This window comes from Eulemur rufifrons, chromosome 28 (assembly GCF_041146395.1).
Source record: "Eulemur rufifrons isolate Redbay chromosome 28, OSU_ERuf_1, whole genome shotgun sequence".
Taxonomy (NCBI): domain Eukaryota; kingdom Metazoa; phylum Chordata; class Mammalia; order Primates; family Lemuridae; genus Eulemur; species Eulemur rufifrons.
In genome coordinates, this window is record NC_091010.1 from 43,075,362 (window position 1) to 43,101,982 (window position 26,621).

The window sequence follows — 26,621 nt, forward strand, 5'->3', positions numbered from 1 at the left end:
CACACATAATTATATTTTAATGTCCACTGAGAAAAGGCAGAAAATATACATGCCAAACTTTCAAGAGACCATTCACCTGGAGAGTTAGGAGTGAGGGATGAGTGAATTTTACTTATTTTATTTAAAATTTTTTTAAAATCTCATAGGACAATTCCTGATTTTCAATTTGTAGTAAAGCAAAATGTGACATTTACAAAGGGATGGACAGTCTGGCCAGCAAGAAAAAAAAAAGAAAGAAAAGAAAATGAGCTCTCTGTTCTCTCCCTGTGCATGCTCAGGCTCTCTCTCTCTCCCCCAACTACCTGATTAGCTGACAGGCACCCTGCAGGGTTCCATTTTCACTACATCTGAAAACAGCCTAACAAACAGAAAGGAAATGTATTCTCTTTACATTCACCAGAAACTGCTTTTCTTAGAATTTGTTTTACAGCCTTGCAGTTCCTGAATGAATAGCAGGACACAACTCTCAGGCTTGGGCCATATCTCAAGGGCAGAGTCACATTTCCTGTGCTAATCCCATCTCCAAAGAGAGGTGGTAGGCAACTCCTGGATTTTGACATCCTTGCCATTTCTGCTATCAGCTCACCACCAGGAAGAAAGAAAGGAGCAGATGCAGCAGTTTCTCAACTATATCCTGCTAATTTACAACCTCCCCCTAGACAAAAAGGCAGAATACCTGGTTCTCTCTGCCAACATTCTCTACTTCCTTCACTACTGTGTTGGCCGTTTTCTGCCTGGGAAAAGTAAATAAATTTCTTATTTCTATCCTAATTTTTGTCTGGAGAAATCTTTCTTAAAACCCACATACACTAACTCACACTCTAACCTTATACCCTAACATTTATAGTCTGCTTTCCATTTGGTATACACTGCAAATGAGATGGAGCTTATGATCTAAGGGTTCTATTACAAAAAGAGAATCTTATTGGAGATGAAAAGGGGAGCTTTATTTTATGCTGGGAAATTTGAATGGTGGGGAATTTTAGGAAATTTGAAGGGTGGGGAAAATTAGAAGAGACAGGGCTCAGAGATGACATTCCTGCTATTAAGATAGAGGTGGACGATAAATAGCTGGCACAAGGTCAGAAAGCGTCTGGTTTGTTCAGATGAGGCTGGAGGGTCTTGCTCTGAAGTTCGGTAGGCTGCCCTTTCTTCAGACTGGAATGAAACAGAGCTCATAGAAGGGTGGTACAGAACCTAACCCGTTCTCAATTGGGGTGGTGTCAATGTCCTTTGGATCAACCAGAGGTTTCAAGGTAAAATTCTGCAAAATGCTGGTCAGGATTAGAAACAGCTCCATGCGGGCCAGGCTCTCTCCAACACAAACTCTTTTTCCTAAAAATGACATACGAATTAATTTTTCATTTAATTCTATTTCTGAGTTAGCACACAGGGAGGCTTAAATAAATAGGGAATGAAGAAAATACATTAATGAATGACTAATTAACCTATGGCTGCTTCTATTTATACCCAAACCTGATTTCCTTCATTTCCTCAGCACATATTTCTGTATGCATACTATATGAAAACATCTTTTCTGTATGTGCTAGAACTGCTATGCTGAGGCTTGCCATTGACATATTTCTACACACACACACACACACACACACACTCTCCTATCCCAACTGGAACAATACACAACACTGTATCTACTTTTCAATCTATGTCTGACCTAGTACTAAATAATAGATTTATTTCTCCTTGTCTGTACTCTAAATGATAATCTTAATCTTTTCACATACCTGCTTTAAAATTTTTCAAGAGCTTAACATTGCCAGGTATGAAAAATAAATGTCACAAACTGGCCACAAGCAATTCTTAGAGTCTCATTTCTTTCCATTCCTTCCAACCAGTTCCCCACATCCCAGCCATTACTAACTACACCACACCCCAAACAAATTGGCAATTTCAAGTTTTATCTCAGACTCCAGGTCTTCCGCTATCTGGAATGATCTTCCCCTCTACTGTGCCTACCAATAGCCTATATATCCTTCCAGATTCAGTTCAGATTTCATTTATTCCATGCAAACTTCTTTGAGGTGCTCAGGGCATACAATTCACACTCTTATCTGTTTTTCCACAACACTCATTAATGCTACTACAGTACACTTCACATGAAATTTAAATTATTCACTTTCTCACAGACTGGAATATAAACTTTTATGGTAAGCCCTTAGATCTATCTTGTAATACTCACAGTGACAAGACAAAAGGCAGGCCAGCAAACGATGTGAAATGAATAGGAATTTGAGTCACGCTCATTATGCAACAGGGGACTCCAAAATACAGGAAGGAAGACAAGGAGCAGCGCAGCAGTGGCTCCTGTTGAGATTATCCCTGGGCGTGGTACATAATCTTGGGATCACTGTCATAAGGATTGCTCAATATTTATTTTCTTAAATACTCAGGAGCAAATCTCTTATTTCTCTCTCTGTTTCAGTTACTTCTGTGGGAAAGGTCCTTTAGCCTCTCTAATCTTCCTCTCGCTTCTTCCTTGGAATGTGCTGAAAATTCTCCATTTCTTCCTCCTTCCAGATGCATTCTGCATTTGCTTGCCTTTGTGCCTAACTGTTCCCAGGAAACTCACTTCTATGGACTGCATTAACCCAGAAGTTAGTTCCCTTCTGGGTGCTGAGTAAATTCAAAGATAGGTATTGAGAAGGTCAGAGTGTCTATTTCCTCAATCCCACCCTGCCAGGCCGCAGTTTTGGCAGGGCTGTGTTCCTATCTATATAGATGGTTCTCCTACATCCACTCTCTCCTGGCTAAAGGTCTGTTCAGGTTCCAATAACACTCCCTTTCCCTTGTCTCTTCTGGTCTAGGATGGTAACATCTCCCTGCTGATGTTAGTCCTGAGTACTTTACAATGCTTTGTTTCTTCCCTTATCCTGCCCACACCTCTGAAAACAGTCTCTTCATTAAACTCACTTTAATTAAACTTTTGGAGTGTGCCCACCTGTTTCTTTCCAGGGCCTCTACAAATCAAGGGAAGATATGCAAATGTTACTTCCTGAAAGAAAATTTCCCTTACCCTCCAACTTCTCTGGTCCTGCCCCCTGGAAAAAAAACCAGAGTCAGGAGCTCCTCTCTTTGGGCTCACACAGAAGCCCTGATCACAGCATTTGTCACACTGGAGTCTCTTTGCCTGTTAATTTGTTTTCCTCTCTCTTAGAGGGAAGATCTGTTTCTTGTTCACACTTGGATCCCTGAATCTGAGGATAGGATTGCTACGTGTAAGGTGTTCAGTGATGTTTGTTAAGTGAACTGGCCTCTTGGAGTAGATGAGAAAAACCTTTCTAGAACTGGACCTCTACAAGGAAATCTTGAGGACCTCAGTGGGGGTCAGGAAGCAGAATCAGTGAGTACAGCCACCAATCCAATGAGAAACACCCAGGACTTTGGGAGTGGTGTCTCTGGCCTCATACAAATGATAATTTGCCCATCCCAGAATACCCTCCACACAAAAGTGCTTCCTCATCTCACTTAACCTCTGATGTAGAAATAAAAAGAAAGCTAGCTTGCCTGCTGAAAAAGGCATGAAGTAGTCACTCTTCTTAAAGTTGCCACTTTCATCCAGAAAGTGGCCAGGGTCAAACTGCTCTGGGTTGGGAAACTCTTTGTCATCATGCAGCACAGAAGACAGGTGTATTAATATGTTTGTGCCCTGATGGAAAGAGAAACAGATAAAGCAGATCATAAAGAAGGTCATGGAGCCTGAAAAAAAATTAGAAATCCGTTATCTTATCCTTTTGTTTTACAAAAGGAGATTGAGGCACAAAAAAAGGAGAATTTATTTGCTCCATATCACAGAACAAATTATTGACCAAGCTCAATAGGTGTTAAATCATATAATGGCCAGTCCAGGGCACTGTTCTTTGATTGCAAGGCCATCTTCACCAGTGTGTAGTCTGACACCAGCATGTATTTGCAGAAAAACCAGGAAGCTCCCTGGAGCACATTGCTCTTGGCGAATAAATTGCAGTATTGTCTAAGAGCGCTGATATGACTGAAAATCCAGCTCATTCCCTTTAGAACAACCAGTTATGAGCCTTCCTCAGAACTCAGCAGTTTAGTGGCCTGGTTGTGAAAAACTTCATTTTCTCATCAAGATGAGAAACTGATAAGTATCCCCTTCTTCTACTAAGTTCCTTCAACTGAATTTTCACATATTCTTATGAAAAGGACAGAGAATTTTCAATTTCTAGTAGGTTTTTCTGAAACTCAGAAATAATAGTGAGTTACAGTTTAGGTTTCAGAATCAGTAAAATCTTTCTCTCCACCAAATTTAGCTCTGTGACCATAGTTAAGTTGTTTAACATTTCAATGCCTCATTTTCATCATTAGTAACATGTAAACAACATGCTTGTGTTAGTTTTTTATGAACATAAGATGAGATAATATAGGAAATACTTTATATGCAAAGATTACAACATGTTAAAATACTCAATAGAAAGGGTTTCATTACTGATATGATGATAATGATTACATTCACAATAGTTTGGGATCTTAACAAAGGCCATACTTTTACTAGGTAGCGGAGATAAATGTGGATAAATGAAAGAGAAAAAGAAGTATCAGTCCCTCCTGACCCTCTTCCTAGTAACACAGCTATTCCTGTGATTCATTTCCTGCCTGGGTGAACTTAGAACACACCCTCAGCATGAAGTACAGGAAACTTGTAGGTTCAGCCCCCAAATGGGCTTCTGGATAAAGTTAAGTTGTGATAAAACACTTCTTCTGGCCGGTGGGGCCATCTGCTTCTGCTATGACACAGTAACTGCTTTGGAGTTGCCCTCACAATTAAACAAATAGAGATTTGGAAAAACATTTATAACGTAGAGTTTTTCATCATTGCACAAGTGGCAATCGAGGATTGCAACACTTTACTAAAGAGAAATTAGGCTCCATGAGCACCCTGGATTTCTGACTTGGGAAGACTTTCCTCCCACTATGTGTGGTAGTGAGGGACAAGCAAAGTGGTGTTATTTTCAAGCTGAGAAAAATGGAGATCAAAATTTGGCACCTAGAATTTGTAAAGACAAATTCTAGGGTACAGGACAGGAGGAATCCACAAATAGTGAGGATCTCAAAAGTGTACAAGACTCTTCTCTGTAAGTCCATGGCTGTGGGTTGGGTGGCTCATGTGCAGTAGGAAACTCCATGAAGCCTGTTAGAGTATGACTGCTGGAGAGTGGAGAACTAAAGATAAATACCAGATGTTGTATAGGAACAGATGGAGCTGAAGTTCCAACCCAGCCAGGACATAGTAAACTTTCTTGTATCCTCAGATATTCTGTGCTGAACCCCAAAATTCCAAACTGTTGGACTAAGAAACTCTACCCTGGACTAAGGGCCAGGCCCAAAGACCAAATTTAAAATTGAAATTAACCCACAATGACAAAGAATTATACTAAGCCTAACAGAATGATAAGCATCTGTCAGGAATATAAGTGCCTGCTAAAATAAAAGGCAATGCCTTTTAAAGGAAGACAGCATAATCCAGACTCCCCAAAAGGCATCATTCAAAATGTTCAGCATACAATAAAAAATTATTAGACCCATAAAAGAAAGAAATGTGACCCAAAATAAGAGAAAAAAGCCAATCAATAGAAATAGACCCATGAAATCCTAAATGGCAGGATTATCACACAAGAACTTCAAAGTAGATATTTTGAATGTATCCAAGTATTTAAAGGAACAATTATAAGGGAATATATGTGAAATATCCATAGTAAAGAAGATATCATGAATATATCCCAAGTACTACAGAAGAATAATAAGGAAATAGATGGGAAATATCAGCAGAGGAATGAAAACTATAAACATAGAAATTCTAGAATTAAAAAGAGCAAAAATGAAAACTTACTGGATGGGAGTAATAGCACTGGAGACCACAAAAGGAAAGGTGAGTGAACTTAGAGACATATCAATAGGGTACTTGCTGAGAAGCTGCTATTGGAAGAACTCTCACAAATAAATATGTATACACTGGAGGATTACCAAAAACATGAAGGTACTGCATCACAGAAGACACTTGAAAAAAGAGAATGGTAGCAGGTGAGTTTCCATTTTCATGATTTTATTTTGAGGGCAAGCCCCAGGCAGCAAAATACTGGATGACTAAAATTTGTCTTCAGTCTCACTGGCTTGAAGAACCAAAAATCATTCGGTGACCTCACCCCACACAGAACCTGAAGAGAAAGGGGATAAAGAAAGAGCCAGAGAGGAGAAGCACTAAATTCTTTTTATGAACACTTTCAAATCTCTGGCTAGCTCTTGAGTTAGACAAGTGTGGGCAAACTCCAAATAACTCACCTAAAGTTAAAAGAACTAAACTGAGAATTCAGAGGTTTGAGTTTGACTCTTTCAGAAAATACAGAAAAGAGAAAAACACTTCTCAAAACATTTAATAAAGCCAGCATAATTCTAACCCCAAAACCTGAAAAAGACATTACACCCCAAAAAAATTACAGAACAATAATGTAATAGAAGGACATTTCCAGACAGAAGCTAAAACTTTATCTCTAGCAAACCTAGAATTCAAAAAATGCTACCAAAGTTCTACAGGATAAAGAATATGGAGAATAACTACCCAGAGAGAGGAAGAAACTAGGAGATTATCACCACACTGATGCGGGAATTGAATGTATTCTAATGGAAGACATCCCTAAGAGTATTAAGTGTCGTGAGTGAATCTCAGCAGGCAGGCAGGCCATAGTAGCATGGGCTGGGGCATGTCCTCAGCTGCACTGGTCCCAGAAGTTGTGGGCTTCAGGTATGACCCACCTGAACATCAGCCTTGGTGCCAAAAGACTGCCCTCACTTTACCTCCCGCAACCGCAGACATGCAACACAGAGAGTGACTCCATCTATTGGGAGGAATAAGAGGGAAGTAAGTGCAGAACTTTGCCTTGAAACTCAGTGCTGGCTCTCCCAGGGTGAAACTGAACACCAGGAAGAATCAAACAAGGTCTGACAGAGTCATTGGACCTGCATCAGCACCAGATGGACACCTGTGGCCCTGGTGGGACAGTCTTGTGTTCTGCCCTACATCACTGCCTGCTGTCTCCCACAACCTTGAGCCTCAGTGGCAGGCAGGCCACAGTAGCATGAGCATTAGCTGTACCCCTGTGCTGTGCTGGTCACAGCAGTTTTGGTCTCCTGGCATGACCCAGCATTATGGCAGCTGTAGTGGCATAGGACTGCCTTTTCCATCCCTTCCCCAACCCCTAGACAGCATAGCAGAGAGAGAGGCATTGTATGTTTGGGGGAAGGAGCGGGAAGTAGATAGGAGATGCTATCTTGCTTGCAACGAGACCTGCCACAGTAAGGCCCCATGTCAGGCAGTGCCCCACAGCACATAACCCTTGCTGGTGACCATGGACAGAGTATCTGGAACTGTCCCAGCCCCAAGCAGGGCTTAAGGTACCCTCTAGTTCTGAAAAAGTGGCAACACACTAACTACACACTCATGGCAAACCTGGGCATAGGGCACCATCCAGTGCTGAAATAGCAGCAGTGACCACAGGCTCAGGGAATATAATAATTAGCCCACTTAGAATCTCTGAAAGAATGAGCACAAGCAAAGCCAGACTGTGAAGACTGGAATAGACACCTAATCCTTCAATGCACAGATATCACTTCCTGCTCACAAACATCAAGAGGATTCAGGGAACCATGACCTCACTGAATGGACAAAGAAGGCACCAGAGACTAAGCCTAAAGTGATGGAGATGTCTGATCTCTTGGAGAGTAAATTAAAAATAGCTATTTTAAGGTAACCCAATAAAATTCAGGAAAATATAGACAATTTATAATTCATCAAGTAAACTTAATAGATAGATTGAAATAATACTTTTAAATCAAACAGAGATCCTGGAGCAAAAACCACAATACACCAAATGAAAAATGCAACAGAGGCCATCAACAGCAGAGTTGATAAAGCAGAAGAAAGAATTAGTAACCTTGAAGACAGGCTGTTTGAAAACATATAGTCAGAAGAGAAAGATGAATAAGAATAATGAAAGCTTATAGGAACTATGGGAAAGCATCAAAAGAGCAAATATTCAAGTTATGGGAGTTCAAGAAAGATTTGAGAATGCCAAATGAATAGAAAGTTTATTCAGAGATAATAACAAAAAACTTTCCAAAGCTATAGAAAGATACAAATATCCAGATACAGGAAGGTTAAAGGGCAGCAACTAGATTCACCCCAAATAAGTCTACCCCAAGATAGGCCACAATCAAGCATTCAAAGGTCAAAGACAAAGAAAAGATTCTGAAAGAAGCCATAGAAAGGAAGTAATTAACACATAAGAGAGTTTCAATTCATCTGGCAACAGGCTTCTCAGCAGAAATCTAACCATACAAGGAGGAGTGGGATGCTATATTCAAAGTACCAAAGGAAAAAAAATGGTAACCAAGAATACTATACCCAGCAAAGCTATCCTTCAGAAATGAAGGCAAGATAAAGACCTTTCCAGATAAACAAAAGCTCAGAGAATTTATCACCATCATACCTGTCTTACAAGAAATACTAAAAAGAGTTCTTCAAACTGGAAGAAAGAGATGCTAATGTGTAGCAAGAAAACACATGAAGGTATAAAACTCACTGAGATGAGTAGATATCTAGACACACTCAGAATACTGTAATACTGTAAACATTGTGTAAACCACTTATATCTTTAGTATAAAAACTAAAAGACAAAATTATTACAAATAATAAATTATCTGGGCACAATGGTCCACACCTATAATTCCAGCAACTTGGGAGACTGAGGCAGGAGGATCACTTAAGCCCAGGAGTTTGAGGCTACAGTGAGCTATCATCCTGCCACGGTACCCCAGCCTGGGTGACATGGTGAGCCTCCATCTCTAAAATAATAATAGCAATAACTACAGTAATTTGACAAGAGATAGGTGATATAAAAAATGTAAAATGGGGTGGGATATCAAAAATTCCAAATGTGGGGGTCAATGGAGTTAAAGTGTAGAGTCTTTTTAGTTTTTGTTTGTTTGTTTTCCTACCTTTAGCATCATAGTTAAATTACTATCAGCCTAAATTAATTAGTTATAACAAGATGTTATAACAAGTAAAAGTGTTTTGTGGGCCTCATGAAAACCACAAAGCAATAACCTATTGGATACACCAAAAATAAAAATCAAGGATTCAAAACACACTACTAGAGAAAATCACCTAACCACAAAGGAAGATAGCAAGAGAGGGAGTAAGGAAGAAAGAAACTACAAAAAAAACCTAGAAAACAAATAACAAAATGGCAGTAGTAAGACCATAATGTATCATTAAATACCTTAAGCATAAATGGATTACATTCTCCAACTAAAAGACATAGAGTAACTGAATAAATTTAAAGGGAAATAAAAAGATAATCTATGAAAATTAAAACCAAAAGAGAGCAGGAGTAGCTCTACAGTTGACCCTTGAACAAGGGTTTGAACTGCATGGGTCCACTTATACATGATTTTTCTTCATTAAATACAGTCATCCCTCTGTACATGCAGGTTCCATATCTGCAATCAAACACAAATTTAAATACAGTATTCACAGGATGTGAAATCCACAAATACAGGGGGCCAACTTTTGGTACGTGCTGGTTCCACAGGGCTGACTGCAGGGCTTGAATATGCATGGCTTTGGCATCCACAAAGGGTCCTGGAACCAATCCCACATGGATATCATGGCATGACTGTACTTATATCAGATAAAATAGACTTTAAATCAAAAGCTGTAAAAAGAGACAAAGACGGTCACTGGACAATGACAAAGGGGTCAGTTTGTCAAGAGGATATAACAATTGTATGCACCCAACATCAGAGCACCTAAATATATAAAGCAAACCTTAATAGATCTAAAGAGAGATAGACTCCAACACAATGATAGTAGGGGACTTTAACACTCCACTTTCAGCAATGGACAGATCATCCAGACAAGAATTCAACAAATAAACACTTGAATTAAAGTACACACTTGAACAAATGGACTTAGCAGACATCTATAGAACATTCCACCCCAAAACTGCAGAATACACACTCTTCAGGACAGCACATGAGATGTTCTCCTGGATAGAATATACAGTAGGCTACAAAACAAGTCTCAACAAATTTTTAAAAACTGAAATCAAATCAAGTATTTTTTTTGACTACCACACAATAAAACCAGAAATCAATAACAAAAAGAACTTAGAAAACTATACAAATACATGGAAATTCAACAACATGCTCCTAAACAACCAATGACTCAAGGAAAACAGGAAATTTAAAAATCTCTTGAGATAAATGACAATGGAAACACAACATACCAAAACCTATGGGATACAGTAAAAGCAGTACTAAGAGGGAAGATTATAACAATTAGTTCCAAGGTTAAAAAATAGAAAGATCTCACAGAAGCAACCTATTATCGCCACTCAAGGAACTAGAAAAAAAAAGAAAAAAAAATCCAAAAATAGAGGAAAGAAATAGAAAGATCAGAACCAAAATAAATGAAATAGAGACTAGGGAAAAAAAGATCAATGAAGCAGAGTTGGGATTTTGAACAATAAACAAAAATGAAAAACATTTAACTAGAATAACTATGAAAGAAGAGACAAGACTCAAATAAAATAGAGATGAAAAAGGAGTCGTTATAACTGACACCACAGCAATACAAAAATCATTAGAGACCATTATCAATAGCTACAACCCAACCAATTATAAAACCTAGAAGAAATAGACAAATTCCTGGACACATACAAGTTGCCAAGATTGAATCATGAAGAAGTGGAAAATCTGAACAGACTAATAATGAGTAACAGAATCAAATTAGTAATTTAAAATCCCCCATCAAAGAAAAGCCAGGACCAAATACCTTCATTGCTGAATTCTACCAAACGTTTCAAAAAGCAATAAATACTAACTCTTCTAAAACTATTCCAAAAATTCAAAGGGAAGAAATTCTTCCAAACACATTCTGTGAGAGCAGCAAAGCTAGACAATGACACAACAACAAAAGAAAACTACAGGACAGTATTCCCAATGAACTTGGATGCAAAAATCCTCAACAAAGTACTATCAAACTGAATCCAACATCACATCAAAAAGATAATTCAACATGATCAAGTGGGGATTCATTCCAGGGATGCAAAGATGGTTCAGCATACACAAATACATAAATGGGATACATCACAGAATGAAGGACAAAAACCATATGATCATCTCAATAGACATAGAAAAAGTATTTGATAAAATTCAACATCCATTAATGATTAAAAAAAAAAACTCTCATATTCTTCAACATAATAAAGGCCATATGTAACAAACTGACAGCCAACATCATACTGGATAAGGAAAACCTGAAAGCTTTCTCTCTAAGTTCTGGACCAAGACAAAGATGCCCACTTGAACAGTTTTATTCAGTATAGTACTAGAAGTCCTAGCCAGAGCAAGAGAAAAGAAATAAAGAGCATTCAGATTGGAAAAGAGGAAGTTAAATTGGCCCTGACTGCAGATAACATGATCTTATATACACAAAACCCTAAAGACTCCACCAAAATACTATTAGGACTAGTAAACAAATTCAGTAATTTGTATAATGCAGGAAATAAAATCAATATACAAAAATCAGTAGTGTTTCTATAATAGTGAATTATCTCAAAAAGAAATCAAGAAAGCAATCATGTCTACAATAAGTACCTCCCCCGAAAAAAAAATACCTAGAAATAAATTTAACCAAGGAGCTGAAATATATCTACAATGAACATTATAAAACATTGAAAAAATTGAAGAAGACACAAATAATTGGAAATATACTCCATGTTTATGGCTTAGAAGAATCAATATTGCTAAAATGTTATACTACCCAAAGTATCTACGGATTCAATGCAATCCATGTAAAAGTAGCAATTACACTCTTCACAGAAATATAAAAACCAATGCTAAAATTCGTATGGAACTACAAAAGACTCCAAGAAGCCCAAACAATCTTCACCAAAAAGAACAATAGTGGCATCATACTACATGACTTCAAAACATACCACAAAGCTATGGTAACCAAAACTTAGTGGTACTAGCATAAAAACAGACACATGGGGATTCATGCCACAGGTAGAAAGGCTTTTATTGGATAAGAGGAGAGCCCTTCCTTAACAACAATAGACATGAAAGAGAATCCAAAGGCTGTGGATATAGCTAAGTGTGTAGATCTAATGGAAGAGAATTGAGAGAGTTTCCTTCCAATGGCTCTGATTTTCTCTGTCAGACAGAAGGGCTGGTCACCTGAGAAAAAGAAGATAATGGAGAGTTGGAAGTTTGAGGAGAGTTTAAGGCTAAGAGAGTCACTGTGGAGCATGGTAAGGCAAGTTGAGATAGGTTATAAGGCAGGATTGTTGAGCACAACTGAAAGTACATTTGACATTAGTGAAAATTATACCCATACACTTGGGGTTGATGATACTAATATCAACCTGCTGGGCTGCATGATTTTTTGCAACAGGGATCAGTAGCCCAAAGGCAGGCAGGAGGAAGGAGACTTTTGTATTGGACTTTTTACAAATAAGTGAAACAGTATGGAGAGAGGTGGGGGTATAGGATATTGGTTAACTGGTAAGAGTAATAAAACATACATTGCAAAGCAGGGAAGTGGACAGCAGATTGGGCTAATGGACAGAGTGTGGAGCTATGAATCTACTAAAAATCCTGTGAAAGTCTAAGCACTGTTATATTTAGAAAATTGTATCAACAAACTAGAAGGAAAGGAGGATGCAGTTAGAGAGTGAGGTGCCTGATTATGCTTGTGCCACACCTGTAGAAGGTTAGGCAATCTAGAGTTCTACTACCATGATAATGATGGCCTTAAATTCCTAAGGAGGAGTATAGATAAAATATTCTCACCTTTGGAATAAAGTATTCTCTAAACTGAATGTCCTCAGTCACCGCATGGGGCAAGTTGGTGGGGAGCAGGTCAATGTATCTCTGGATCTCGTGCACCACGGCATCCGTGTAGGGCATGCGGCTCCTGTCCTGCATGCAGGGGCTTCGGTGTTTTCCAATCACACGGTCAATCTCTTGCTGGACTTTAGCTGGCCAGGAAGGAATCAGAATTAATGTCAAATAGACTAGACTTGAAGTACCTTTTGTTTGACCTGTTAATCATTGTCTCATTCAAGTTGGAAATGGGGAGATGGGGGAATTTTGTGACACTACCTCCATAAGGGAAAAAAAGAAACAGAGTTTCAGTTCCCTGGGTGAATTGAAAACTCATTAGAGACTTAAATATATGCATGTATTATATAAAACACAATTGAACCATGAGACTCATTTCTGCACTCTGATTTTCTATTTTATGTGCTTTTGCTTGGTAGACTCAGGGATCTAGGATCTTGAAGGTTCACTAATGACCTTGTTGTTTAACCACCTTGCGTATGCCAATTTTTATTTTTAATGTGTAAGTTTCAAGAGGGTAGAAGCTACCCAGTGCATACATATAGTCATAAAGCAGTGTAAAGGACACTGGAACCTAAGAAGTGGGGAGGATGGGAGGAGGCTGAAGGATAAATCTTACCTACCAGATACAACGTGCACTATTCTGATGACAGGCACACTAAATGCCCTGACTTCAGCATTGTACAACTCATCCACGTAACAAGAACACTTATACCCCCTAATGTTTTGAAATTAAAATTATTTTAAAAAAAATAACTACCCAGTGCAGTAAATGCTTAATAAACAGAACACTTAGTTGATTCAGCACAGAGAAACAAAAAGTAAGTTAACATTTATTTAGAATGTAATATACGACAGACATTCTGCACTATTCATTATATTACTTTATAATTCCTCAAAATATATGTTTTAGGCATTATTTTTTGTATTTTATAAAGAAACAGGTCCAAAGAAGTAAATATGTTTCCTGAGGATACCAAGAGACTTTATGGTCTTTCCCACATTATCCCACTTAAATAGATAGGGGACCAGCGGTATGGGGAGGTAATCCTGAGTCTGAGGTCACACAGCTGCCTACTAGTAGAGTCAGAATTCGAAGCCACCACTGTTAAGAATCTATAACCCATTTTTCAAAGTAGCAATGCCATGCTGCTAATTTGGTCAAATAGTATTCATTTATTTACCTAAAAAATGTGTCTTTGTAAGGGAGCATGTGAAAATTCTGTGGTGTGATAGCTATAAAGAGGAATTTCAGGCAAGTTTTAAATTTCACCTTTTCAGGTTGAGAGGCTGGACTTTCATCTAGAAGAGAGTGGTGAAAGAAAGTAGTCAGGAACTACTTCTAAAATCGAAATGCTCAGTAGAACAGCACAGTGAGGAATGAAAATGGAAAGAAAGAAAAAGGAAATGGATATGGATACGACTTAGGAAAAAATCCAAATGGAAAATGAAAATGGAAGTGACAGGGAAATATGACACACAGAGGGCTTTTGCAATGTGCACAAGATTTTAAGGTTTGGAGGAAAATGTCGTATACGACTTCTAGTCATAATCAACATAGGTCTTGTAAGAGTTAGAGAAGTTATTTGGCTGAGGGAGTCTGTGTCATGGGAAAGAAACACAGAAGCACCCTGTCTCACAATGTGCACTAGTAAAGGAATTTTTAGGCTATGCTTCTAAATTGCACTATTCAGAAAGTATCTGCTATTTATAATGGCAGGGCAGAAGGACCTTAAACAAAGTGGAAAAATTTGGTGCTAATGTCATGGAGATAAGCTTCATAAGGTTTAATCATACTAAAAATGCACCAAATCACAAAACATGAGGTAGCAGTGAAGGAAACATCAAGAGGTAGAAACAATAGAGAAGTTGCATTTGAAAGAGAAGTCATGTTTGTGAAGAAAAGTTTTTTTACCCAAAGGGTATATGAAAAAGAATTTTTTTATTTGGGTATAACTCTTTTACTGGAGAGTCACTCTTTTTGATGGAGAAAGATTGTAACTTTGTTGAGTGAATCCCTACATTGCAAATGCATTTGGGTAGAAGTATCTTTTAACAAACATATATTTATCTGGACAGGGAAAGCATATCTGAGTGGATCTTTTTGGAGAATGAGAGAAGCTAGTTCTACCCAGATGCTAAGACAACCCTATTACTGTATTTTTCCCAACCCAAATCAAAGATACTGCATCAGAGCAGAGAGAGTAATGACCTCTGCCCTTCAAATCTCTGTTGTTTATTTCATTCTCTTTTTATATTATGATCTAGTTTGAATTGAATCCATCCCAAGGTAGGTAAATATACTAATGATGAGAAATTTTCTTGTTAATTGTCCAGGCAGGTAAAGGGTGGGATGGTTATCAGTATTGTCTGCCAATGTCTACCTGGAATTTTACCCTTCCCATCACGTATGATCATACCTGCGATCTCAGGGTGCTTCAGCAGGAGCAAGAGTCCATATCTCATTGTGGTGCTCGTTGTCTCTGTCCCTGCACCAAACATATCCCATACGGTAATGACCAAGTTGTCCATGGTAAATTCTGACTGTTTATTGTGTTTTTCCTAGCAATGATATGTTAGAATTACTTGATAAATAAAAAGCTTTTTAGGTAACAGAGAATTACTAAATATAACATCAGTATCTGACAAGTTAAACCAGACTTTGAGGTGTGCTATAGCTGTAGGGAAAGTTAGAGGAATCGTTAGGATTTTTTCAAATGGTTACAATATAATCACAGTTAAAAACTTCCAAGTCCTTTCTGATTCCTCACTTTCTCACCCACTAGAGCCAATCAGTTCCTTGATAATTTTTTTTTTTTTTTTTTTTTTTTTTGAGACAGAGTGTCAGTCTGTTGCCCAGGCTAGTGCCGTGGTGTCAGCCTAGCTCACAGCAACCTCAAACTCCTGGGCTCAAGTGATCCTCCTCCCTCAGCCTCCCAAGTAGCTGGGACTACAGGCATGTGCCACCATGCCCGGCTAATTTTTTTTTCTGTATATATTTTTAGTTGTCCATATAATTTCTTTCTATTTTTAGTAGAGATGGTGTCTTGCTCTTGCTCAGGCTGGTCTCGAATTCCTGAGCTCAAACTATCCACCTGCCTCAGCCTCCCAGAGTGCTAGTATTATAAGCATGAGCCACCATGCCCGGCCTACAATTTCTTTCAAACATAATTTCTATTAAGCCATCACTGCTAATCACTGTCAATTCTAGCATCTATTGTCTATTTTATCATGTCTAAATTTTTCATTCAGACCCTCTGGAAATGCCTACCCCCAAACTACATCACTATTCCCAACTCCATCAGTCATTACACCCACCACTGTTCCTCAATTGCAATTAAGTTAACCTCTTTGAAAATTCCACATGCTTGATTACTACACTTATCATTCCCTAGACCTATTTTGTCTTCCCTGTTAATCTAAGCCAGAGTTTCCTCAAAACCTACCTCATCTAGATTTTTTCTAAAGGTAAGCCTTTCTGGATTCCTATCCATTCCTGTGTTCCTTCGTTGCATCTTCCATTCACAGAACTTATTCTATGTACCATGATATGTTATCATCAATCTTGAATATATGTGCATGAGTATATGCGTGTGTGTGTATGTGTTGATCTGCCCCCAAATAAACAACCAGCTTTAACATGGTAAATATAAAATATGCCAAATCTTTTTCAGTGAGAATTTAGAAATATTCTGATGCATTCAATATGGTTTGCACAAGCAACGACTACATCTGTAGGAAAGAGCATTTCCTGATGAAATATCCCAGTTTCACCAGGAAAAACAAAGCAAATCTATAAATCACATCACTCTCAAAGATGAAATACCAAATCAGGGGCACTTTAAAATACCTTTTCCATTTTAATCAGGAAGTAATCAATAAAGTCCTGAGGGTTATTGATGTCTAGAGATTCTTGATGCTGTTTTACTTTCTCCAAAATAAACTCTTTTTGGCAAGCAACATTTTTAAATAACTCCTTGTGACATCCTGGGAGATAATGTAAAAGAGGGAAAGCATTGTAGAGCTGAAAGAAGAAAGAACCCTCCGTTAATTCACTAGGCAAACATTTACAGGCCTTTCTTATGTGTCCACGCTTTGCTATCTGCTAAGCAGGTAAAGATGAATAAGACATGTTTTCTGCACTAGCACACACTTGAAATTTGAAGGAGAGAGCACCAACAAGTCGCTAGAGTTACAGTATGCACAGGTTACAAAGCAACTTCAAAGCCATTCACATTCATTTCCTAACCACAACTCTCTGAAGGAAGTCTGGAACTCACCACTGTTGTCACCTCTCTCCAATGAGAACACTGAGGTTCAGAAAGCTTAGTCAATAACTCTAAGACACCAAACTAGTGATATCAGAGCTAGAACCCAGTGTTCCTAACAGATTACCCTACACATATTTCTCAAGGGAATCATCTAAAAACATATGGAGGCTCATACTCTTTTGTTGTAATGAAGAAACAGTACATCAGAAAGATTAATGACCTGCCTGAATCACTTAGCATTTTTTTGGTAATTTATGCATGTTCCACTTCAGAAATGTGCATACTTACCTTACTCATCTGGCCTTTGCTGCTCCTAGAGATCACTGACTCTGCTTTAGACAGTTTGTAATGTTAATACCATTCATTGGTAGGCACCAAAGCAATTTGTTCAGGCTAACACCTTGAATCAACTAGTTATAGAATCAGAGAATCTAGATTCTAGACCTAGCTCACGCATTGTCTTGATTAGGTTACTTTGGAAATTATGATTGATAGCTCTGGGTCACAGTTTTCTGTTCCAAAAAATGAGAGGCTGGACTTTTTGTTCTCTGAGGTCCTTCTCAGGTGGGACACATCATGATCTTATGATCTATACAGAATTTTAGTTGTTAATGATTGTACACCATAGATGACTAACATTTTCTGACAGTGTGCCATAGTAAGAAACACATTTTATATTACTGTCTTCTCTATCTATAGATATAAAAATCAGAAAAAGAAATTTCTCAAAAAAATGCTTGACTATAAATGAAACACTCTAAGTTACATTTTTCTTTCTATTCTATGTTATTTCATGTTTTAAATTTCATTTCAACTCATTAAATTGATTTGGTAACTCACTAATGGTTTACAAATGATAGTTTGATAAATATTACTTTGGCCACTTTTAAATAGGGCAGAGGAATGAGACAGGCATGAGCAGTAGATTAGCTAGAAAATTATTACCCATTTGAGTATAACCTTGACCTTACCTGCATCCAAGGGGTGCTTACAATCATAAGGTTTTCATGAAAATACTTAATCAAGGTTTGAAATTTCGGGTCATTGTAGTCAAAACGAGTGTGGAAAATGACAGAGCAGATCACATTGCAGGGAACACAGGACAGAAGGGAAGTGGGATCACAGGGAGATGCTAAAAACAATAGAAATGAGGAGTTAGTACATAATTTTCATATAAATCTTAAATTGACTGTTCCAAATAATTGGAAAAGGTTGACTTTAAAGATTTTTTTAAGAATAAGAATGATCTGGACATGTCACTACTATAAACTCCACATGCCTAAAATAAAATTTATTGTGTTTCCCAAACAAAAGCGTCTGATCCAGTCCAGTTGTTAATTTTCCCCCAAATAGTCTATTTGCATTATTTTCCAAATTTTTTTTAATTCACCAGAAATAATACAAATAAAAAGAGGTCATTTAAAAATATCTATAGTGCCAGGTATGGTGGTGTGCGCCTATAGACCCAGCTACCCAGGAAGCTGAGACAAGAGGGTCGCTTAAGCCCAGAAGTTCAAGGCCAGCCCAGGCAACATAGTGAGGCCCTATCTTTAAAAATACATAAATGTGTATGTGTCTCTCTGCGTGTGTGTCTCTTTAAATGTGTGGAATTTAGCTCTTAGTGTGGATACTTCCTCGTGATGTCCACAGAAAGCTGAGCAGCCCAATAAGAAAATCAAGTGACTGAGGAAACTTGAAATTGTAATTTATGAAACATAGTTGAAAAAATTGGGTGTGTTTATAGAGGAGAAGAATAATGAGAGAAATTGGAGTTATGTTCAGATAATTCAAAAAATATCTTACAGCTTTGGAAACAGGCTCTCTATATTAATATAAAAAAGAATATGACTCTATTTTTTGATGTTTGCTGGAAGTGTTGAATCCTCACCCCACCTCTTCCCTTCTACCCACATCTAGACCTGCTGATAAAGAAGCTCAACTGCTCCCTTCTTTGGCACAAGCAGGAAATTTGAGCCACACAAACCCTGGCTTGCACACAGGAATCCTCCTCCCAGCCCGGCCACTAACCACCATAAAAACCTCATGCCAAGGCGGGAGGGGATGGGTATATACACACATAATGAGTGCGATGCACACCATCTAGGGGATGGACACGCTTGAAGCTCTGATTCAGGGGGGAAGGGGGAGCAAGGGCAATATCTGTAACCTAAACTTTTGTACCCCCATAATATGCTGTAATAAAAAATAAAAATAATTAAAAAAAAACACAAAAAATAAAAACTCTTGCCAGTGTCCTTTCCCTGCTCTCTCAGGCCATTCTTGGACATGCTTGGGAGTCACTCTGCTCTTCATAGAAAGCAGCATTATGTAAATCATAAAACTTTCCTATCCTATTGGGCTGTGTGTGTGGCATGATTAATCTCAACATCTGAAATCATCTGAGATTTTGGATGAAAGGTATTAATAGATCACTCCTGTTTCTATCTGGTGACAACCACAATACTGTAACTCCAGAAGGAAAAAGCTAGCTAGGATCAAAAAGGAGAAGTTACAAGAAAAAAGAAAAAAAAAACAGTTCTGTTCAACCTGTGAAAACAACTTCCAACAGTTAGAGTTATCCAGTGATGAAATGGGCTTCCCTAAGAGTGTGAGGGTCCCCTAATCAGGTGGCATCAAGCAGAGTCTGGGTGATCACAGATTAGGAAGCTGAGATCAACTATGGGAAAAGGTGAACCAATAAGTTCTGCTTGAAATATAAATTGATGCACAAAATCATTTCCCAGATAATATGTATCAGAACCCAATATTCATTGCTTTAGTAATTCTATTTCTAAAATTCTCAGAAAGTAGTCAGAGATTTGCAATAATTCATATGGATTGCACTTTTTAATATTAATAACAGCAAAGACTGGGAAAAAAACCCATCTGGCTGAAATAGACGATTAGTTAAATAAACTATGGTATGTCCAAAATAATGGACTACTTCCGTACTATTTGGTTAATAATGTTCTTTGAAAAACATTTAAAAGTTAAACACATGAAAATATTCTTTCAATATATTATACTTAAAAACAAGTTTATAGAACAATATACACATGTTCTTATCTCTTTTCTGTCAAATGTCCCCTCAATACCTAGGTACTAATGTATCAAAAGCCCAAACAATGTTCACTAACACTCTAACTCCATGTACAGAAATTAGGAAGAAACCAGGTCATGCAAATATTTGCAATATTAATAGCAGCAAAATATTCATAAAATAGAAAACAGCCTGTCTTGTCCAGGCATGGTGGCTCCTGCCTGTAATTCTAGCACTCTGAGAAGCCAAGGCAGGGGATCATTTGAGCTCAAGAGTTCGAGACCAGCCTGAGCAAGAGTGAGACCAAGACCCCATCTCTACAAAATATAGAAAAAAATGTAGCTGGGCATGGTGGCATGTGGCTGTAGTCCCAGCTACTCAGGAGGCTGAGGTAAAAGGATTGTTTGAGCCCAGGAGTTTGAGGTTGCAGTGAGCTAAAATGTTGCCACTATACTCTAGCCAGGACAACAGAGTGAGACTCTGTCTGCAAATAAAAAGAAGAAGAACAAAGAAGAAGCGGAAGGAGGAGGAGGAGGAGGAGGAGAAGAAAGAAGAGGAAGGAGGAGGAGGAGGAGAGAAAAACAGCCTATCTGGACAATAACATAACATTGATTTAAAAACACAATGTCAATTCACCATAGAGAATATAGTATTAAGTTAATAAGTTCTCTAGGAGCATTTAAATATTGAGGTTGTAAAGCTACATATATCTTATGATTCTGATCTTACTCCCTCCCTGCTTGGTCTCCTGCCCACCCCTTTCTCCCTCATCCCCTCTGCCCGTCCTGCGTGGGCATACACACATCGACACACTGCAGAGATCTGTGCTGCTCTAGCTCTCTCTCTTCATACGCACACTCCTCCACGGGAGCTGAATTGCAGCCCCGCACTTTGGGAGAATTTGGCAGTCTCTGTATTGTTTCTCAAGTAGTTACTAGAAAATTTACTAAATTTTTCAAGTTAATGCTGCCACGGCTGATTACCAAAATCCATGTTCTCCTCTTCTTCCTGTGCACAGAGTGAACCACATTTTCCAGTTCCTCTTGCAGTTAGGTGTGACCCTGTTACTAACTTGTAGCCATGGCACACGAGGGAAGTTTTGTGCCACCTCTTTGCCTGGCCCAAACACTATTAGCTCTTTTCCTTGTTCTTTTCTCCTTCCACTACCACACAAAGAGATGAAGCCTGGGTGATACCGGAAGCCAGATGTTGAAGATATCAGTGCTCCTATCAACCTGGTGTCTGAAAAGGCTGTTATGCTGACCACCTCGCCTCTTATTACTATTAATAATATATGAGCAAAAAGTAACTGTTGTACTTGAGTCATCATATCTTTTTTTAGTCTATTTGTAATAGCATTTATTCTACTCAAACTATTATTGTTAATTATATAAAGAAATACACACCATTGGTTTTTTTTAACGCTTCCACCAGATACGAGATTTCCTCTTGAATTCGGTCTTCGATAGTTTTTTTCCCCATCCCCATATTCCGCAAAACCATGAGGGAGAAACGCCGGGTGTGCTTCCATATTTTTCCATTGCTGAAAACAATTCCTAGCAGGACAAAGAGAGAGAGAGAGAAGCCTATCCTCCATTGCTATAATTCTAGCTGAGAGTACTCATCTCAGGAAATGATGCTGACACTGAAGCAGGGATGTGAATATAGTGCTGTCAGCTTAAGGAATTCTCATTGAGCCCTACCTCACTTGCCTCCCCCCTTAACCGAACCTAATATTTTACCGTCAGGACTCTTGATTTTACATCTTACTAAACTCTTCTTGACCCATCAGCTGCTCTAAATCTCAGAATAACTCTGTAAACTGAGGGGTTTGCCCCCATTTTACTGACAAAGGTGTGGAAAATCCTGGAGGGAAAATGCTTGCTCTGTGATCACATAGCAGTAAATCATGGTGAGTCCGACTCATAGGCTAAATTTTCAGGGCTGGCTTTTCTGATTACAAGTGAATTTTTACAGAAACAACAAGAGGAGGCAATTCTCAAGAGAAGGTGAGACAGCATCTGCATTGGAAGGAATCTCCTAACAACCTATTTCTCAGATAAGGGATGCCGTCATTGACAGATAACTCTTCTTATTTTAACACTCTTTTCTATTTGTTAAATCTTTCCATGCAATGTGGTCTTAACACCAACGAAGTTCAACATCAGACTTCCAGAGTCAAGACAAGATCAGGAGAAAAATAAGCTCATAGGAAACTTGTCCAGGAAGCCTCTTCGAGAACAATGGAGAGGAGACGACCCCATTCCGGTCTTCTGTCTTTTTGTCAGAACCCAGTGATCCACCAGAAGCCTGGACAGTTTAAGGCCAGCTTCGAAATCAAGTGGGAAATAGTTCAGGCACTTAAAGAAAATGCTTTTTCTAATATCAATTCCAATCCATACTCATGTGTTTCTCCATGATCATCTTTTCAAAGCATATCTTTGATTTATGCTTTGTATTCTATTGGATTCCAATACTTCCTATGCCATTTGAGAATAGAAGATTGAAAGTGAGGCTGAAAATATTTCAAACCTATGTTGGTCCCATGCATACTATACCAGTTTCCTAAATAGTCTCTGAGTATCCATGACTCAGGAAGCAAAATATTTAGTGAATAGTATAATTTAGTCACTTGCCTCCTCTCTCTTTTCTCTTTGTCTCTTTCTCATTATCTTAACTGGCCATAATTTAAAATGAAGGTGTTTTAGTCACAAATTCTTAGAACATTAGTGGTTAGATGGTTTGCTTTCCTTTATACAAAAATTATTAATAGTCTTATGTTGGAATTATGAAAAGTATGTCTTATGAATCTCTCCAAGTGCTTATAATTTCTCAATTTCTTAGCCTATTTGGAGTCTTTGCAACTTACAAACCCACACACATTCCCCAAAAAGAAGCATACCTAAATTTTTGCTAACTTTTTCTGACATTGGGAGACTCCCTCTGCCAGAAAATTCTTCTCCCTGATCAATTAGGGCTTCCTTCACTGCTTTGTATCCATGCAACACCACGGTGGGCTTCATGCCAAAATACACAGTGAACACAGGGCCGTAATCTTTTGCTAGCTGGAAAAAGAAAAAAAGATGCAAGAAAAGTGAGAATTTCACAACAGAAATGTAGATAAATGAGAGAAATATTTTTAATTCTTACTGAAGAGACATTTTAATATTCATCCACCTGTTATAAAAGATTGCAACTTTTAGAACCAGTTATTTAATAAGAAAGTACATTATTTAAATGGTAATTAACATCACATTATTAGTAATATTGCTATCATTATTAATACTAATATTATCCTCAATAGTTATCCTTTATTGAGTTTCTATTGTGTGACAGGGGCTATATTATGCATTTTGCTACTATTATTTTATTAACTTTTTTCTGCAAAACCAACCACATCAAGTTTCTCCTTCCTTCCTACAGTTACAATAAATGTGTTTCTCCTCCTGTTTAAGGAAAGCCCTTCCAACTTGCCCCATGTGTAGACTAATAATCGTCCCTCATTGTCAATTTTCCATACTTCTTTTTAGCACCAGAGACCTCTAAGTTTTAATAACACCTGAGAACTTGACAGCCTGGTCATAGACATTTCTCAGCTTCACGTGAAGCTAGATGTGGCTATGTGACAAAAGTTTCCATGAACTGATGTTAGCAGAAGTGATGTGTGCAAATTCTACTCCACAAAAGGTTATTGCTTGCCCTTCATTTCTTCCCCTACCTTTGGGTTGAAATAATAGCATGGAGATGCTCCCCCTGTGACCATGCAAATGAGAATGGCAGCCTAGGGGCACAAGACAGTAGAACTGCAAGATTGAGAAGAACTAGTTCTCTGAATGACCTTATAGAGGAGTGTCATGCCATGGGCACCCACCTCTAAATCATTATGTGAGATAAAAATTAACTCCTATTTTCTTTTAGCCATTGTGAGACAGTATAGGGACAGGACTCAGGCCTCACTGCTGACCAAAGAGGGCAACATGGGACTGCATGACCCAACCTAATTGACTGTAGAAAAAAAAAAACAAATGAGCTCCTAGCTGCTGGAATTCAGCCCATACCCATATAAGGAGGGAGCCAAACTGTCTGCCTCTTGAATAATGTTCTCCAAGACCACTGAAGCAAGATGCTGACACCACCTGATAGGGAACCTGGCTGCAAAGAAACCAGACCTATCCAGATCTAACCACCTCAAGCCAAAAAGGACCCCCACACTGAATATACACTGACTTTTCCCTAATTATAATCTCATTTTAATGTTAAAAATCATTTAATGCACATCTCTCACTTTATGTTTTTTGCTAATGACTTATTACTTGCTGTTTATTTTATATTTATTTTAGACTATGGAAATGATGTTAGACAAAAAGCAAATTAGAGTGATTTTCTTTTTCGAGTTCAAATGGCTCGTAAAACAGCAGAGACAAGTTGCAACATCAACAACGCATTTGGCCCAGGAACTGCTAATGAACATACAATGCAGTGGTGGTTTGAGAAGTTTTGCAAAGGAGATGAGAGCCTTGACGATGAGGAGTGCAGTGGCTGGCCATCAGAAGTTGACAACAACGAATTGAGATCAATCATCAAAGCTGATCCTCTTACAACTACAGGAGAAGTTGCCGAAGAACTCAGCGTCGACCATTCTATGGTCGTTCAGCATTTGGAGCAACTTGGAAAGTTGAAAAATCTCCAGAAGTGGGTGCCTCATGAGCTGACGAAAAATCAAAAAATCGTCGTTTTGAAGTGTCATCTTCTATTATTGTAAACAACAACAATGAACCATTTCTAGATCAGATTGTGTTGTGCGAGGAAAAGTGGATTCTATACAACTGGCAAAGACCAGCTCAGTGACTAGACTGAGAAGAAGCTCCGAAACACTTCTCAAAGCCAAACTTGCACCAGAAGGTCATGGCCACTGTTTGGTGGTCTGCTGCTGATCTCATCCACTACAGCTTTCTTCTCCATGACAACGCCCAACCACATGTCACACAACCAATGCTTCAAAAGTTGAACCAATTGAGCTACAAAGTTTTGCCTCATCTGCCATATTCCCCTGACCTCTCGCCAACCAACTATCACTTCTTCAAGCAACTCAAAAGGTTTTTGCAGGGAAAACCCTTTCACAACCAGCAGGATGCAGAAAATGCTTTCCAAGAGTTCGTTGAATCCCGAAGCATGGATTTTTATGCTACAGGAATGAACAAACTTATTTCTCATTGTCAAAATGTGTTGACTGTAATGGTTCCTATTTTGATTAATAAAGATGTTTTTTGAGCCTAGTTATAGTACTTTAAAATTCAAGGTCCAAAACTGCAATTCCTTTCGCATCAACCTAATAGCTTGTTCCAGCTTGACATCATGACTCAAACTTGGGCTACTGACTCCATGTTAAACTGCTGAAGAACTTTCAGACCAACGAAGGAACTGTGGAAAGCATTTTCTTCACGAACAACCGGGCTCTAAACAATATACAATACAAGAAAACTGGTCTTAATCTTCACAGTTTGTATATAGGTTTTTCCAGACTAATTGATATAAACACAGCCTTCTACTAATGACTGATGGTGGATTCTTTGTTTAATCCACCAACAAATTAAACTAACAACTTATGTAATCTAAATAAATGTCTATAAATGTAAGCCCCATCATTCCTCTTGGGTGGTACAGGTTGCAACCTCCATTCCTGAGTAAACACTTATTTGCCTCTGACCTGTTGATTCCTACTTTTGATAAGGGTTAATAGATCTCATTCTTTTCAATCTGTATATATTCTAAAATCATATCTGTGTGCCTAGTGGTATGTGGGACAATATTTTATTTAACCATAGAGCTATCTTATTTATTCATTGCAAGCAACTGAAAGAAAATTAATCATACTTACCATGCTTAGAGATTTGCTGATGTTCTTAGTATTTAACTGTAGAATATTTCCAACAATTGGGAGAGGAGTCGGGCCAGGGGGGAGCTTTCCTTTGGCATAGCTTCCATTCCACAGAGAAAATAGAATCAAACAAGAAAGACAAATCACCAGGACAATGAAGAGATCCATTGATGTGCTTTGTGTAAATGCAGTTGAAAGCTTAGAATCCAAAGGCTTTATAAACACAAAGGGCAAGCTTATCACTAAATACATACTGAGTTTTTGAAATCTGAGTAAACATGTTTTGTCTTTAGTACACTTTGGCCTGTTGGTAGAAATAAAAACAAAACCCGGCACTTTAGTATTGATTAATTCCTGAGTTTCTGTGGATATTCCAACCAAAAAACTAACTCTCATTTCTTGAGCAAGAGTGATCTTAGTGGCATATTAGTAACAGTGAAAACTATCAGATTTTCAAAGGGGTAGTTGGAGTTCATGATCTCAACAAATAATT

General features: G+C 38.2%; 1 protein-coding gene across 3 annotated transcripts; it reads right to left on the reverse strand.

Moving 5' to 3' along the window:
* On the reverse strand, nucleotides 1-26,319 carry LOC138376067 (cytochrome P450 2C21-like). Of its 3 annotated transcripts, XM_069460055.1 has the most exons (9): nucleotides 26,129-26,319; nucleotides 23,153-23,315; nucleotides 21,657-21,806; nucleotides 18,182-18,342; nucleotides 16,790-16,963; nucleotides 15,360-15,501; nucleotides 12,889-13,076; nucleotides 3,523-3,664; nucleotides 1-1,335 (listed from the first exon to the last, which is right to left on the reverse strand). In XM_069460055.1, exons 1-9 carry the CDS (start codon nucleotides 26,294-26,296, stop codon nucleotides 1,154-1,156), a joined length of 1,470 nt encoding a protein of 489 aa, XP_069316156.1. In that variant the 5' UTR covers nucleotides 26,297-26,319; the 3' UTR covers nucleotides 1-1,153. The 3 variants fall into 3 exon arrangements, with proteins under 3 accessions (XP_069316156.1, XP_069316157.1, XP_069316158.1); XM_069460056.1 differs by lacking the exon at nucleotides 16,790-16,963; XM_069460057.1 differs by lacking the exon at nucleotides 3,523-3,664 and having other exon boundaries at nucleotides 1,224-1,335.
* Nucleotides 26,320-26,621: the final 302 nt, after the last annotated feature.

What these genes read in the sequence shown, in the direction of transcription:
- LOC138376067 (XM_069460055.1), bottom strand. Translation starts at nt 26,296, where the DNA reads ATGGATCTCTTCATTGTCCTGGTGATTTGTCTTTCTTGTTTGATTCTA. An exon ending in TCCTGATTAAAATGGAAAAG is followed by an intron (nt 15,502 to 16,789) that starts GTATTTTAAAGT and finishes TATCATTGCTAG; the next exon opens with GAAAAACACAATAAACAGTC. An exon ending in GAGAATACTTTATTCCAAAG is followed by an intron (nt 3,665 to 12,888) that starts GTGAGAATATTT and finishes TCTTTCCATCAG; the next exon opens with GGCACAAACATATTAATACA.